Consider the following 17,538-nt stretch of genomic DNA (forward strand, 5'->3'; position numbering starts at 1 on the left):
GATACTTTCAGGGAATAAATGAACGTTCATAAAGAGTGAAGTTTCTTACAAAAAGCATTAAATTAACATAACAGGTTATTTTACGACATGAGCATGTATGTTCCTATCAATAACTACAGGAGCTTCACACACAAATGCAATCATGCGAAGGTAAGTAAGATTTTAGTTTAGTAGCTGGCACACGCATTTATCTATAGCAATGGAATGCCAATTATTTAGAATACTAACACCTCATTTGTGCTTTCTTGCTGTATTTTAACAAACAGTTACAAGTTAAAAAGCACACTACATTTAAGTAGCTCAACTGCAAGATGCTCTTTTAACCCATTTCCCACTCTTCCCTTCTTCCCCAGTACAACCCAGTATCCCCCGTTATACCTCCCAACAATTCAAAGATGGTTTCCTGTCTGTGATGAAGGGAAACGCTATCAGGATTCCTGCAGGCTTCAATCCACCAACAGTGAGGTGTCTTCTCTGTGTCCTCTCCCTCCTGGAAAACAACAACTCCTGTTCACCAGACAAATAATGGATCAGACTTAATAATTTTGGTTAAAATCATTGTGCTATTGGCCCCATCCTTTTTTCCCTGTTTGTGGGAATGAATCTTTTGTGAGGGGAACCAGGGAAACTGTCACATCAGACTAATGATTCTTCTAATTACAGACAAGGACACAGGACTATACTTCTCTCAAGATTTCACAAACTAAGAAAAACATTCCTGGTTTTCTGAGAGACTACCTACCTAACTGACTGCACACCTGTGATCTCTGTAGCACAGTGCCAACAAGAGATGCCGTGTTCTTCTCCCACTCTACCAACTTCATCACCACAGAATGAAGCAATAAAATTTTCCTCACCAAAGAAAAACCAAACCAATACCTTTTGAAGAAATCTTCAGCAAAAGGATTTATTACTACTATAGTATTTCTAGAAATTTCAAGGAAGTTACACAAGTATTTTACTTGCCTTTTTTCTGAACAGAACTAGGAATTGGGAAAGGTTTCAAACAGCAGTTCAAGTACCATAAGCATGCCCAGGAAGAGAACCTACAGCCAGCCAGGATTCATACCAAAGTTCACTGAAGTAGGATGTGCCCCTACAGATTCTAACCTGTAATACATGCGCCCATTACCTCACACAAACTCAGGTGGCACAAACTAGTGGTTCAAAGTACAGGCCCTGGAACCAAACTTCCTAGGTTCAAATCCTCCCTCTGCAACTTACGAGCTAGCATGGAGTAACAACTCTGCACCAGGCACTGTGCTAAGCCCAGGGGACAGAGTAAAGAATGGGACTGCTCCGTCCTCGCCATCACGAAGCTCAGACTCTCATGAGACACGAACATCGGACAAATATGCAAACAAATCTAGACGTAAATAGAGGAAATGTGCAAGATGGGATGAAAACAACAGGAGGGATATAATTTAACTTAGGGGATCAGAAAAGGATTCTAGAGGAAAATGATATAGATGTTGAAACTTAAAGAATGAGGAAGGCTTAGCCAAGAAGAGTGACAGAGGTGGGACATTCAGACAGGCTCTAAGGGAGGTGAGATCTGACATATTCTAGAACTGGAAGAAGGCCAGGGTGGCTGAAGTGCCAAAGGCGAGGAGAGATGAGGCCAGACAGACATGAAGGTATAAGATTACCAGTCAAATTAAGGGCTTTGGAATTTATCTCAAATACAATGAGAAGCTATCCAAAAGCTTTTAATCAGGAAGTAGCACGATGTGAATAAATTGTCAAAATATCACTTTGCCTCCTGCGTGGAGAATAGAGTGAAAAGTGAGAGCAATGAAGGAAAGTTAAGAAGCTGCTTCAGGATCCAGGAAAGAGACAACAGTGGTTGAGACTACTGTGGAAACAGGGAAGAGGGAGAGAGAAGTCGTCTTTTTTTTTTTTTAAATATCTGTCTTTTAACAGCTCAAACTCTGCTCAGATCTATCACCATATTCAACGTGTCCAATATGCAAGAGGCACAGGCACTGAAGGGTTAATTGCACAAATACAGAAAAACAAACCGAATCTGAACCCAAAGTGTCTGATTCCTAATCTAGTCTCTACTCTCCAGACCTGCACTGTCAACATGGCAGCCACTAGCCACAGAGAACAGTTTGAATTTAACTGTTAGTTAATTAAAATTAAATAAAGGAACCAATTCACTTCCTCAGTCACGCTAGCAACTTGGTAGCTACATGTGGCTGGTGGCTCCGTAATGGACGGCACAAAGAAACATCACCCTCGCAGAACATTCTATTGGACAGAGTTGCACTCAACACACTGTTCTCAACCTGTTAGACATCACCCTTAAAACTAGCCCCAGAAAATATGCATCACACAAGTACAAACAAAAAAAACTAGGATATACTTTCCAGGATTTTAGGGGCTCCCTGTTAGCTGCCTATGGAGAAGTTAAGAACCTTCTACAAGACTCAGAAGCTGCAGGAGCAGTCTGTATTTCAATAAGAACAAGTCAGTTTACTTATTACATTCACTTAGATTTGCTCTTCTAGGAAAAGTGAAAGATAAAAGTCTTTGATAATAAGCATAAGTAGGGAAACAAACATTTATAAGCCATGGCCCAAAATGTTACCAAATTATGTTAGGTTTCACAAATTTGCTAAGAAGGAGGTGACCAGAATAGAACATTACAAGCACGTTTACTCTTACAGTGTGGACAGAAGCAGCTTTGAGTGCTTCAGTTAGGATGGAGTGGGCAAGTGGACCGATCAGCCGGAATCTGTTCATCTCCATCGTCAAATCACTGAAAGAAAGAAAAGGTCTTAAAATGGAAACTTCCATCGTATATGATGTCTGTTTCACCGGCAAAAACAGAGCACACCTTCACTGAAAACGGTCAGTAGGTTCAGAGCAAATTCAACCCATACCTGATTACAATGCCTGTGGTTGGAGAGATCCAAGAATACGGCTGAAGTGGATCTCTAGTTCCATCACCGATGACTTTTTTAATTGGTTTAGCATTTTCCTCATCATCTTTCCATTTTCTTTTCTTGCCAATTTTCTCTGTGGGCAGGTCAGTTCGGCTTTTTTCTTGGGATGGTGTCAGAAGGGGATCAGGGAGGCAGACAGTCGACTTGGTGGGTTCCACACACTGGCACACTGCTTTTATTTCCTCTAAGATATCCTAAGGATATGTTTAAACATTTTACTTTTAAACTCTGGAATTTAAATACGTTTCAAATTTAAGCTGGTTTAGTTTATGTTATTTTTTCTACCTTTAAAAATGTACATTTTTATTCTTCACAAATTAAACTCAAATTAAAATCAAAAAGGTTTTTTGATTCCTCTGCACTTAGAACAAAAAAAGAACTCTGAAATGTCAAAGATTAATGAAAACAACATGAATACTCTGACCAGTTTTTTTAAAAACTAGTTTAAAGAGGAATTTGGAGAAAATTTACAGTCTACTGTATAAAAGCAGTGAGTATGATAAAAAAGGAAAGCTAAGCTAAATGCAGTATTAAAAACTCATCAGAATTACTCAAAACAGATTCTCATCATCAAACAGGCTCTCACAAGCACCTGAATATCAATGAACCAATTCAGGCTGATGGAAGCATTAGTCTCAGGGCACCATTTCAAGCCCTTTGCATAATAAGATTGGTTTTCATCTCTCCTTCTACTTAGGGCTTACTAAAAGTCAGGTCAAGATTTGCTCCACTTAATATTGACATAACTATCCTCCCTATATTCAAATACCAAGCTATCAATCAAACTTTTAGACTATTCAAATTTCTATAGCACTGATTTCCAACAGTCATCAAGAATACAGGGACAGAGTGATGAGGAAATACTGTCAAGGATTATACCTGTTTAAGACTTGGATGAAGCCATATCCACAAGTGCCTGCTCTCAGAAGTGTCACCAGGGGTCCTCTCAGCCTTCCAGATAAATGTCACAGGACCCAGCATTTCTCTAGGATATTTATTTGCCCGGTAAAGCATGAGACTACCTTGGTGCTTTCCAGACAAACAGTGAACTGCTGCAAAAGTCAATCCTGACATAAACAGAAACAGAATTCTAAGATTTCAAGTGCTGAGACTGCATTATTAGTTCCTGATAGCCATACTGTTATTTATTGTCTATCTCCATGATGGATGAGGTGTTGGTTTCGATCACTGCTTAGATCAAGAAGTGATCAAAACCACCCAAGAAGTTCTCAGTAAATATTTGAGTAAATGATTTAATGAGTTTTGAGTTTCCTCCTGCCTAAATTCACTCCACCAGAATAATGGTTCTCTCACTTTACACTTTAAAGCCATCCCAAGCTTTACACTTTAAAGCCATCCCAAGCTTTCCTTATATGAACATAGTCATTGGTAACATGAGCTGTCTCAGTAAAGCGTGTTTAAATTCCAAAATGCTTACAGCAGACACTTGTTCATGAAATGAATACATTTATAAAGACTAAAATAGGACTCTGGGCTTCCCTGGTGGTGCAGTGGTTAAGAATCTGCCTGCCAATGCAGGGGACACGGGTTCGAGCCCTGGTCCGGGAAGATCTCACATGCCACGGAGCAACTAAGCCCGTGCGCCACAACTACTGAGCCTGTGCTCTAGAGCCCGAGAGCCCCAACTAGTGAGCCCACGTGCCACAACTACTGAAGCCCGCGCACCTAGAGCCTGTGCTCCTCAACAAGAGAAGCCACCGCAATGGGAAGCCCGCACACTGCAAGGCAGAGTAGCCCCCGCTAGCCGCCACTAGAGAAAGCCCGCACACAGCAACGAAGACCCAACGCAGCCAAAAATAAAATAAATAAAAATAAATAAATTTATAAAAAATAGAATAAAATAAAATGGGACTCAGCTCTGAAACAAGTTTACCTGTGTCTATGCTACACATTGGAGAAAGTGCCTTCAGTATTTCTTCCTCTTTGCCCTTCAACTCCAAACAACAGTAGTAGGATAAATCCTGCAAAAAGAGGGAGATACAATCAAAAACTTGAATTTCCATTGAAAATGTAAGTGGCAGTGTCCTACTTTTTAGAAAGAAAATATGTGTTTTATCCCATATTCACAGATAAGTTCGAAGTAGGGTGTGTAAAAACTACTGCCTCTAAGTAACGGATTATCCCTCTCCAAAACCTAACTAAAGTAAAAAAAATCAGAGTAGAATAAGCAAGACAGTAATAAATTCAGCAATATTATGTTAAGGTTGCTCACTTTGGTTACCTAATTCAGGACCTCAGGATTACTAAACACTGAGCCTAAAGACACACGTGGCAGTTTATCCCACATTTCTCTACTGCTCAGTCTTGACCATGATATCCAAATTTGACTAAGCAATGGCACAAGGAAAACTGAGAGCAATCAGAGTAAGGCCATACCAACTTAAATAAGATGAAGAGAGCTCAGACTGAGCTAATAAAATCAATTACATTAAAGAACTATAATAATGGTTAATGGATACTGAAAGGTTGCTTAAGTGCTAGCAATGGGCTAACTCCTTATATGGACTGCCATTTAATCTTCCCAAGACCTGATGAACCAGGTACTATCGTAATCTTATATGACAGATGAGGACACTGAGACAGAGACTGTTACTTGAACAGAGCCATATCATCAGTAAGTGGAGAAGCTAGCGTTCAAGTCAGGCTCACTGACCCCCGAACCAACCCCTCCGCCATGGCTCCTTTAAGCAATTTCAGTGCACGCAGCAACTGAAACTAAAGTCATAGGTAAGGCTCTGACAAACTCACATGAATCAGTGCTATCACGCACACACAGAAATCTTCCCGGCAACAGCGATCCACTCTCAGCTGTCAGTGGCAGAGGAACCCCACCAGAGTGTGTACAACTGAGTGACAGCAGAGAATAATGGTTAAGAGCGTGGAACTCTGGAACCAGACTACCTGGGCTCAAATCCCAACTTCACCACTCATTAGTTGTATGGCCGGGGATATGCCATACATCTGCCCAACGTCTCAGTTTTCTCATTTGTAAAATGGAAATAATGGTAAAACTTACCCCATACTGTTGTTGTAAGGATTAAGTGAGTAAACACATGTAAAGTACTAAAACAGACATAAATTAAGTACTCAAAAATATTTGTTATTACTAGCTATTATTTTTATTACTTAGGGCTAATCAAATGTAAAGAAAATACCTGATAACCTCAGCAAAAATTCTGTCCAAAATGAGAAGTAACTATATGTCTGCCTTAAAATTTGAGAGATGACAGAGTACAGTGGAAAAAGCAGAGGCCAGGGGAATCAGCTCCCGACGTAGCACTGGGGAGAGCCTATCTTGCTACGTAGGCCACCAACAAGCTGGGCAGCCCGAGGCAAGTCACTTCATCTCTCTGGATCCCAGGCTCCTCAACAGTCAAAATGAAGAATTTGACTATAATCCATGATTTCTGCTGCTAGGTCTTCAAATCAAAGGCTCTTATAAGGTTCTTTACTTTACACCCATTAGGATGGCAATTATCAAAAACACAGAAAACAACATGTGTTGGTAGGACATGGAGAAACTGAAGCCCTTGTGCACTGCTGATGGGAATGTAAAATAGTGTAGCCTTTATGGAAAAAAGTATGATGGTTCCTCAAAAAGATTAAACACAGATCTACCACATGATCCAGCAATTCCTCTCCTGGGTATATACCCAAAAGAACTGAAAGCAAGGAACTGAAGAGATATTTGTACACCCATGTTCATAGCAGCATTACTCACAATAGCAGCTCAAGTGACCATTGACAGATGAATGAATAAACAAAATGTGGTATATACATACAATGAAATATTATTCTGCCTTAAAAATGAGGGAGGACTTCTCTGGTGGCACACTGGTTAAGAATACAACTGCAGCGCAGGGGACACGGGTTCGAGCCCTGGTCCGGGAAGATTCCACATGCCGCAGAGCAACTAAGCCCGTGTGCCACAACTACTGAAGCCCAGGCGCCTAGAGCCCGTGCTCCACAACAAGAGAAGCCACCACAATGAGAAGCCTGCGCACCGCAACAAAGAGTGGCCCCTGCTCACCGCAACTAGAGAAAGCCCGTGTGCAGCAAGGAAGACCCAATGCAGCCAAAAATAAATAAATATAATTTAAAAAAAAAAAATGAGGGAAACTGACGAATGATACAACATGGATTAATCTTGAAGACATCATGCTAAGTGAAATAAGCCAGTCTCAAAAGGAGCTGGCTTACTGTTATGAGTCTGCTTATACGAGGTACCTAGAGTAGTCAGAGTCATAAAGATGAAAAGTAGAATGGTGGTTGGCAGAGACTGGTGGAGAGAAGAATGGGGAGTTAGTGTTTAATGGATGCAGGGCTTTGGTCTCAGAGATGAAAAAGCTCCAGAGATGGATGGTGATGACAGTTACACAACATGAATATACTTAATGCCTCAGAACTGTATACGTAAAAATGGTTAAAATGACAAATCTGTTGTTATGTCTAATTTACCACAATTTTTTTTAAGGTTCTTGTATTGCTTATTCTGCTACATTGCTCTCAAGAGGTAGCAGAGGATACTAATACTAACAGCTTTCAAAAGCTGGCCAAGGCCATCCTGCCACTGAAAGATAGGCCCTCTGCAAAGAACAAATTTCTAAACACGTACTGGAAGAGAGAAAGCTGCTGAATTAGCAACTGACCGGGGGCGGGGTGGGGTGGGGGGATGCACACGAGAAGACAGGACAGCCAAATAAATACTATTATGTAGCTCTAAAACCAACTGTCCTCTTAAAGAGTTTAAAACAAACTTCCCAGCATAGATGGTTCTCAAATATCTGTGGTGGTGAATGACTGCTGAATGAATCCCGAGCTTGACCGACAAGATCCTGCAGGATCTGGTTCCTACTTATTCTCCAGAACTAATCTCGCCCTATGTTAGCCCTGCTCTCACTCTCTTCATCTTTGTCACAATGAATTTATTTCAATCCTTCCGTCCTATCTGGCTGCCTCTGCCTTCACCGACTCTGCCATTTCCTTATCCCTTAGAGCTCCGCTCAAGCATCACTTCCATGGGAAGCACTCCTATTCCTGTTACGAATGGTCACGGTATTGTATAGTATTCCCTCACAACTGTATATTTGGCTAATTATTTGATTAACGTCAGTGTGCCCCAATAACTTTAGGCTGCTTCATCTCCAGCATCTGGCAAAATGCCTCTTGCCCAGTAATTACTTTTAAAATGAATAATCTTAGATAGGGCTTTGGCATACCATGAACTAGTCTAAAAGTCTAAATCAGAAAGGGTCTAAACGAAAATAAAGGGGAAAGCAATCGGAAAAGCATACCTGAAGGAGGCAGCGGCTCGTCATGGCTCGATAGCAGGCTCTGTGGCTCTTGACTGTCGGCCTCTCCCCCAGGCAGTAGCCCCACCTCTTGACCATGTGAAACCGCTTCGCGTGCCAGATGTGAGTTTCTAGCCATTTGTTCTTCTTTTGTCTCCGGTTAAATTCTAGCATCCGGTTTATGTGACATCGTCGAGCTTTATGGCACTTATTTTTTGAGTGTTCTTTTTTCTGATGAACTGCTTTCTCTGCCTATAGTTTCAAGAAGACAGGCAGATCCTAGTTTGTAACCATCTCAAAACAAAGTTAAATGTTAGGAATTCAAACAGCTAATTTTAGGTGAAGTGGAGTACCTTACAGACTCCATTAGTTTGCTTAATTTTTTAACTTGGTGATTTCTCCAATGAAAGTAGAGGAGGCAACAGAAAGAGTGAAGATTTTAGAAAAAGGTAAACCTAGGAAGGAAACACAGTTCTATCACTTACTAACTGGGCAAGCTTCGGGGACTGGGAAGATTAGAATATATATAAAATGTTCAACACAGTAACTCAAACTTATTTGTGGCTATTAATATTAGAAAGCAAGAAAGAATAAATCAAATGCTAGCTTTGTGTTGATTTTTTTATTGTTTTTTAACATCTAAGAATATAACTAAACCCAAAACTCAGGACCAAAGATATAAAAGTGGGGAAAACCTGCACATTTCATATCACTTAGGTACTGACAGACAAATGTTTAATGTTACCACTAGGAAACAGATTTCACATTAAATCTAGAGAGAACAAAATTCCTGTTTAGTTTTCATTCTTCACTTCTTCCATAGCTAAGCTAAACTTTTGTGGGAAAAACTCTTTTCCATTAGTTTGCGGGCCCCTTAAGAATAAGGACTTTACCTTAATGGACCCTAACCTCACCACCAGCATAATACCAGTACACGGAAGGCACTTGATAAAGAAATGTTGAATCAATTAGTAAAGACATAGTGTGGTTAGACAATCATAGAATGTCCAAGCCAAGAATTTTGGTAAAGCCAAAAACAACTGGACATGAACAAAAAATTAAATCCAAGTTCAAGTTTTCAACATTAAAAAAAGACAAAAGGCAAATACTAGGCATTGATGCTGCCTTTTTTAACCTTCCAACTCTCAACTGGTCACACCCCCAAAGTGCAGAGCTAAAATTACTTATCTGGTAAGAAGGTCAAATTTTCATTTTAAATCTGGCAGGGGAACATCAACTGTTTAACATCATAAAGAGAGAGAGGTTCCAAATGCTGTATTTAAAAGTAACTGTAATATCCAACAGCCTGCTAATTTTGGAGGGGAGTGGAGGTGGGGGTGGGGAAGATAATGATTAAACCAAAAAATACGCAAAATGAGCATGTTGTTTTTTAGTCTTCATTTTAATAAATTCTGTTACGTTAATACTTCTCAACTTCCTCTAAGAACCACTAACCTAAACATTTACATTAAGGGACACTTATACCTCTTTCTGGGCAATCTCCTGTAACCGTCGAGGAAGGCGTTTGACATTGTGACTCATGGCTCTTCGTCTCATGTGCCGTGGCAGTGTCTGGAAAACCAGTGAATTAGAAGATTTCTGGGCCACTGCTTTCAACATGGCACTGATTTCAGCAGCTCGAGCTTGAGCAAAAGTAGAAGCTGTCGAAGAGAACACCACCGTCATTAAAAACTCATCTTGAATTGACACTTTTCCTGGTAGGTTTCGGAAGGAAAACAGATTTGAAGCACATGAGCTTACAATTCACCCACTACCCTAACTCCTAATAGATTAACACCAATAGTAGTTATTTCTGTTACATGATTGTGAAACTAAGGATTCGGTTTTACTTTTCTAATCAGAAAAAATTTAGTTAAAAAATAAGGTAGAGGGCTTCCCTGGTGGCGCAGTGGTTGGGAGTCCGCCTGCCAATGCGGGGGACGCGGGTTCGTGCCCTGGTCCGGGAGGATCCCACATGCCGCGGAGCCTGCACGTCCGGAGCCTGTGCTCCACAGCGGGAGGGGCCGTGGTGGTGAGGGGCCCGCGTACCGCAAAAAAAAAAAAAAAAAAAAGGTAAAAAAGAGGTTTCTTTAAAAGAGAGAGCTGGGCTTCCCTGCTGGCACAGTGGTTAAGAATCCACCTGCCAATGCAGGGGACACAGGTTTGAGCCCTGGTCCAGGAAGATCCCACATGCTGTGGAGCAACTAAGCCCATGCACCACAACTACTGAGCCTGTGCACCACAAGTACTAAGCCCATGTGCCACAACTACTGAAGCTCACATGCCTAGAGCCCGTGCTCCGCAACAAGAGAAGCCACCACAATGAGAAGCAACGAAGAGTAGCTCCCGCTCACTGCAACTAGAGAAAGCCCGCGTGCAGCAATGAAGTCCCAATGCAGCCAAAAATAAATAAATAAAATAAATAAATTTATTAAAAAAATAAAAAAAACAGAAAGCTACATGCAATATAATCACAACCATTCTTTTCTTTCTTTTTTCTTCCTTTTTTTTTTTTTTTGCGGTATGCGGGCCTCTCACTGCTGTGGCCTCTCCCGTTGCGGAGCACAGGCTCCGGACGCGCAGGCCCAGCGGCCATGGCCCACGGGCCCAGCCACTCGGTGGCACGTGGGATCCTCCCGCACCGGAACACGAACCCACGTCCCCTGCATCGGCAGGCGGACTCCCAACCACTGCACCACCAGGGAAGCCCACAACCATTCTTAAGTGTAATAATCCCACAAGAAAACAAAGAAAAAACAAAATTTTAAATGATTTTGACTCCAGGGGTTTTCTTCCTTAATATTTCCTGTATTTTTACAAATATGTGACCATAACTATTTTCAGTTTTCTTTATTGAAAAATAGACTATTTTTTCTGAATAATAAACAGAGCACTGGAGAAATTTAAGTGAACGCCTCCAGGAAGGCATAAAGAAATACCAGAAGGCACGCTTAAGGTGTGTACAAGGAATACAGGGTTACCAGGTAGTGAGGGGTGACGGTGAAGGGGGGTATTGGGAAATGAGACTGGACAGGGCCTGGAGACAGGTTGCCGTCAGAGTGCGTTAAATTGGGTTTTATCTTTGGAGATGCCGTGCTGAGGAGTGTGGATGGCATTTTATACTTTTTAGAAAGGGGGGAGGGGGTGACAAAGATGACTTTAAGACAAAAAGGAACAGTTCACAAATCAGAACCTCTAAGAAGACAGTAAGAGAGAGGAGGGAGCCCGAAGGAGGGAGAGCTAGCAGGCCCAGGGAAGCGCTGGTCTGAGTCCAGGCTGGAGGTGAGACACGCCCATGTGGACAGAAGGGAGGAGAGAGACGGGGAGGCAGGGCCAAGGCCCGGGGCGGAGAGAAGGCACTAGAAATCTGGCTGCAGGAGAAACAGAGAGCTCCCGGTACTATCAAACTTGGCTTCTGTACAAATACCTACCGGTTATATACTTGGGAATCTCCTGAGAAGTGCCCTCAGGACCTGCTTTCCATCCTCCCTTTTTTTTAAAGGTTACCCTGGAGGAAGACTGCTCCTTTGCATCAGACTCAGCCAGTGAATGGTGGCTCATTTTGGTTTGCCACTGTCGTGAAGTTCCAGAATGAGGCTCTAGTACATTTTCAAAAAAGAAAACAAAAAGAAAAAATGTCACTTTTATCAGAGATAAGGATTAGAGTGTTGGGTGAAAACTGATCAGGTTTTTAATCCTGCAACCACCCTGTAAGTGGCTATTACTGTCCTCCCCTTAAAGAGGAGGGATCTCAGGCAGGGAGGTGAGTTGACTTGCCCAAGGTCACATAGCTAGGAGGCAGCACACTAGCTAATCATGTCAGTGTGACACATGAAAGAACCTTGGGTATAACAGAGGGAACTTTTCTCCATATAAATAGTGCAATGTGGCCTTTACACCTAAGCTCCCTTAAATACTATAATCCACATGATTTTGCATATGCAGTCTTTCATCATAATTCTCTGGCACACTCAAGATGAGAGCCACTATGCTAAGAAAGAAATAAAAGCAGTCTCTATACAAATGTCTAGGCATTCAAACCATTCTGACATTAACACAATATCTCTATGAATACAGGGAAAGATCAGTAGATAATTTTACGGCCTTCCTGTTTATTTCCATGGCAGTGATAATTAACCCCCATAATCATGAAACATGTTGCAAGGTCTGTCATTGTGAGGTTTAAATGAGATAATGTGTGCTATGGCGTCTCACTTGGCACAGTGGGCATGAATGTTGGATCTGAATCAATTTTCTGTTGCTGCCTGATGAACAGCTATCCCCTTCATATCACTTTACAAGGTTCTAAAATCAGCACACAAGTTAAACGCGGATATGATGAATGCACTGCATTTCTTTTAGGAAATATAGAAGTGTCATTTAATAATAACTGTTAAGGTACAGATAAAAAAATATATCAGCTGTAAAATACCTACAGCCAATTCTCATTATTCCCAGCAGTTATGTTCTAGAAAGTCACAGCCAACACTGAACTAGTGAACACTGAACCACTGCTCCTAGAGAAAACAAGTACGTATCTATGTATGTATGTATACATACATCTCACAGAGATTATGACCTTAAATCGTAAGAACAACTCATCCTAGTAGATTCTATTTCCTTTCTTTTACAAAGAGAAAATGAGGTTCAGAAGTGTTAAGTGACCTGCCTGAGGCTGCCCCACAATCGCAATTCAAACCCCGGTGAGAGCTGGAGCTTCTTGCACTACACTGCCCTGTCCCACCAGTCTCCTTCCTCTGGTCATCTCTGTATGAAGCTGAAGCAGGAAGGCACTGGGAACCTCCACTGGGAATGCCCACATCAGGTGACTCAAAATTTTCCCCACTCTTTGCACGTCCGTGAACGGCCATCAAAGTGCCATGAGTATTAAGTTTGTGGTTACAAATTTAGCAACTAGGCGAATGTGCAAATACAAAACTTGCAAATAATGAGGGTCACCTGTATCTATTTTTAACTCAACTCCTTTATCATTTAGATTATGACTAACAAAAGGAGCTGACAAAAGCAATCCAAATGGAAGTATGTGTAGAGAGCACCACGTTTATCTTACCTTTTTGAGACTGGAAAGGTTTTCTACCTCCATTATGGTACTTTACACCACTGTCAGCCACAAAGCCAGAGGATAAAGTCACATTGGTGGGCTGGTTTCTCATTTTCTTAGCATGTTTCCTTTCTTTTGCATTAGACATTTCTGGAAAGAAAGTAATAAATTTACTACAGGGAGAAGGAACTTCCTTTCAAAAATAAAAATAAATTTAATGGATAAATGTTCATGTGACTCAAAATTTGATTCTTCAATATAATAAATCTCCATTTATGGATTTTTGGATTGATGATATCAAAACGTTATCATGGTATTGATCTACAGCAAGGACCCAAAACCCGATTCAACAGAAAAAAATAATTTTGTTTTGCGCTGTCAAATAATAAGTCACATACCAGTGTTGACACTGCATAAAGTCTATTGGAAGAATGAAAAATGAACTGTGAGATAAGATCCCTATGCCGCGGTAAAAAACTTAAATTAGCTAAACCAGTTTATCAAAATTCTTAGGTGAAACGAGTCACATGAATTAATGAAATATGGGACACACTATTCAGATACGGTAACTTCACCAAAAGCTGAACATAAATTACTGATGTTTTCATTTCTACTGCTGAGATGAGGCCAGGTGTACCTTTAATTTAGAAGAGCAAAATGATTTCAGTTTGAAGTAAGAAGGACAAAGGACAAAGGACAAAAACCTAGTGGAGCCTGACTACACAGTAGTTCTCAACTCTCAGACTCAATGTCCTCTTTCTTTTACTGAATAGTTTGAACACTGTTTTCTATTTTTAAATGAAATTCATTAATTACATAACCTACTAGACACAACTTTTATCAAAACATGTCCTACAATACGTGTCCTCATTGTGATGCAGAGGAGAACTAAAAGTAATTCTAATAAAATAATATCTATTTTCTGTATGTAAATATTTCACCATAACTAGATGGCATTATGAAATAGAGATATTTTTAACCCAGGGAGATAATCACTGACACAGGCACCAACACAGGCATGGGCACAATCTGTAGAGCTGGAGAAGGGTCCTGAAGCTCCCATGCAACAGTCATTAACTCTTTCCTTGCTGACTGTAGGGAGGTCAGACACAGGGAACGGTCCTGCAGGAAAAGGGGCACACCAGGAGGCTGGGAAGCTCAGAGTAGCAGAACCAAGCTATTCTCCAAGCATTTAAATGTTTTAATACTAGTCTTTACTCATACCTAAACATAGAATTACGTGTCTGGGGCTTCCCTGGTGGCACAGTGGTTAAGAATCCGCCTGCCAATGCAGGGGACACGGGTTCGAGCCCTGGTCTGGGAAGATGCCACATGCCGTGCAGCAACTAAGCCTGGGGGCCACAACTACTGAGCCTGTGCTCTAGAGCCCGCGAGCCACAACTACTGAAGCCTGCGCGCCTAGAGCCCGTGCTCTGCAACAAGAGAAGCCACCGCAATGAGAAGCCCGTGAGCAGCAATGAAGACCCAACGCAGCCAAAAATAAATTAATTAATTTAAAAAAAAAAAAAAGGCTTACATGTCTGCAACAGCTACAAAGGCAAAGTAATACGGGTGTGTTGGACTAGTACCTCTAAGAGAAGGTAGTAATACCACTGGCGACATAATTTCCCAAATTGGTAAACACTCTTCGATAAAGTACAAAATTTTTTTAAAAATACAATCTTGCCTCATTTATTGTATTCCTGGAAAATTCAGTGTATATTAAATCCATGAAGCCGATGCTTTTATGCAAAGCAGAGTCAGGTACTACACACTGCAGGATGGCTAACATCCCTGACCCCTGCCCAGTAAATGGCAGCAGTGTTACCCCAATCATTATGCCCACCAAAACACCCGCACAAACTTTCAAATGCCACATCCGGATTTGCACCACGTCCAATAAGTAGCACTGAATTAACTACCTTCCATTCACTTACCACCTTTCCAATGCAAGACTTCATGCAAAATTAAGAGTAACCTAAGTGGCATAGTGTTTAAGAGCCTTCACTATCTTCCTTAACACTTTTTAGTTGTATAATCTTAGGAAAGTTACTTTCCCTCTTTGAGCTTCGGTCTCTCCTTCTATAAATGGGAATAATCAGCAGGATGCTATGAGTATTAAATAAGGTAATGTACATAACACAAATCATGGGGCTTTGCATAAACTAAGGGCTCAGTTTATGGTAGCTCTTATTCTTAAATAATAAATGAAATAACAGAGACCTATGTCATTTCACTTTCTCACTCCATCCTGCTTTGACCTAAATGAAAGACAACCAGATCTACACCCCAAAACACTTTTCAAAATAAAAAATATGTAGGAGGTAAATTGAGTTCTACAGAGCTTGTTGGCTAGTGAAGGACATGATTCAGATCAGTCTGTATTAAGAATCATTCAAAATTATCCTACAAAACAATTTATTCCACCTGCTTGCATCAGAACTTGCCCAGCAAAACAGAGCACTACCTGGGAACCCTGGGTGGGACACCAGGGTTAGGGTGACCTTCAGAAGTCACATCTCTGAGCTTAGGTTCGAGGGCAAAAAATTAGCATTCCATTGTATGTATATACCATACTTTGATTATCTACTCATCTATCAATGGATATTTGGGTTGCTTCCACCTCTTGACTATTGTAAATAGTGCTGCTATGAACATGAGTGTACAAATATCTCTTTGAGATCCCGCTTTCAATTCTTTTGAATATATACCTACACGTAGGATTTATGGATCATATGGTAGATCTGTTTTTAATTTTTTGAGGAATGGTGATATGTTTTCTATTTTAGTTGTGCCATTTTACAATCCCACTAACAGTGAATGGGTGCACGGCCTTACTTGCTCCACGGCATGTGGGATGTTCCCGGACAAAGGCTCGAACCCATGTCTCCTGCATTGGCAGGTGGATTCTTAACCCCTGTGCCACCAGGGAACAACGAGGATTTTCTTATATTCCGTTTCAGAAGCAGGATAGGGCAGGGATTTTGCCAGTCTTTTTCACTGCTGCATCTCCAAGACCTAGCCTTGCCATCTGCTGGACCAAGACCTATAATCTACCTGAAATCAGATCCCAGTCACTAGGCTTCTGCTGAGATAGAAAGGGAATGCAGAGACACCCTGAAATCTTGGGGAGCTCTCCCAGAGAAGGGAGCATGGGAGGGGGTAGGTGAACAATGCCCAGGTCTCAGCGTGGTCCCCTCAATGACCCATCTTATTCCTTTAGGATGTGCAAGCCAGCTCCCAGGACGGCCTCTGCCCGGAGGTGCAATGCAGAGAAATGACAGACACAGTGGGCTCGGTCACAGGGACTGAAGTGTAAGTAGATGAAGTGGGGGGTCCCCGGAGAAAGAGAAGCAGGCATGAATTTCTTGACATAAGAGAAGCCATTTTTGGCCCAAGCCATTTTGTGATCTAAGCCTGGCTACAATGTTTGCCTTTAAACAGGTCTCAGTAATAGTGATCTTAAGGGAACTAAAGAACAAACGACAGTTATCAGGCAAGAGAAGTAACAACAGTAAAAATCAGTTGTAAACTCCCATTTCTATTTCCATGACAAGATTAGCCTGAAGCACTTTCTTGAGCTGTTTTGCAGAATCTGAACCCCCTCGAGCTCTCAATCACCAGATCAACAGAACCTAACCCACGATGATGTTGACCTTTCTTATGACCCTGGAGGTTTCAGCTAAAGCTTGGACTCTGTTGACCTTTGCCACAATTCAATGCTGAATTCCCCTCTGCTGGAGCCCCTTCATGAATATGCATGCATCCTTAGCTTAAAACTTCCCCAATTTTTCTGTTGGGGAGATACTGCTTTGGGAAAGACCCCCGGTGTTCTGCTTACCTGCAGCAAGTAATAAATCCTTCCTTCTCCTGATCTTTGTCTTGGTTGGTTTTTTTGGTTTTGTTTAGTTTTGTTTCTCTTGACATCCACCAAGACGTGAACCCAGTTCTTGGGTAACAGAAAGAGGTGCCAGGCAGGAAGAGGGGCCCCTGCGCAGGCAGCAAGAGAAGAAGAGTAGGTCAGCTGGGTGTGAGGGAGAGAATCGGAGGGGAGCCCGGGGACCGCCACACACACTCCCCCATACTTGCGAACCCTGGCGGACGCCAGCCCCTCACGACCTACCTGCCAGACGCTCCGTGGTCCCAGGTCAGGATGACAATGTTCTACCACAGTCCCCGGCGCGACGTGCGCGGCGAGAGAGCTGGAGAGCGC

At 41.7% G+C, this 17,538-nt stretch overlaps 1 protein-coding gene across 2 annotated transcripts in view; it reads right to left on the reverse strand.

Moving 5' to 3' along the window:
• Positions 1–17,531, reverse strand: part of POP1 (POP1 homolog, ribonuclease P/MRP subunit) — a 37,909-nt gene extending 20,378 nt beyond the window's left edge. For both annotated transcript variants that reach the window (XM_029223242.1, XM_029223240.1), the window contains exons 1-11: positions 17,449–17,531; positions 17,167–17,315; positions 13,335–13,475; positions 11,695–11,862; positions 9,749–9,924; positions 8,267–8,515; positions 4,846–4,933; positions 3,831–4,018; positions 2,889–3,145; positions 2,671–2,764; positions 379–490 (exon numbers count right to left, since the gene is read on the reverse strand). In XM_029223242.1, the coding sequence (XP_029079075.1) occupies positions 379–490; positions 2,671–2,764; positions 2,889–3,145; positions 3,831–4,018; positions 4,846–4,933; positions 8,267–8,515; positions 9,749–9,924; positions 11,695–11,862; positions 13,335–13,473 (1,471 nt within the window). In that variant the 5' untranslated portion in view covers positions 13,474–13,475; positions 17,167–17,315; positions 17,449–17,531. The remainder of the gene's footprint in view (positions 1–378; positions 491–2,670; positions 2,765–2,888; positions 3,146–3,830; positions 4,019–4,845; positions 4,934–8,266; positions 8,516–9,748; positions 9,925–11,694; positions 11,863–13,334; positions 13,476–17,166; positions 17,316–17,448) is intronic.
• Positions 17,532–17,538: the final 7 nt, after the last annotated feature.

This window comes from Monodon monoceros, unplaced genomic scaffold (genome assembly GCF_005190385.1).
Source record: "Monodon monoceros isolate NGI ecotype Baffin Bay Population unplaced genomic scaffold, NGI_Narwhal_1 Super_Scaffold_14, whole genome shotgun sequence".
NCBI classification, from domain to species: Eukaryota; Metazoa; Chordata; class Mammalia; order Artiodactyla; family Monodontidae; genus Monodon; species Monodon monoceros.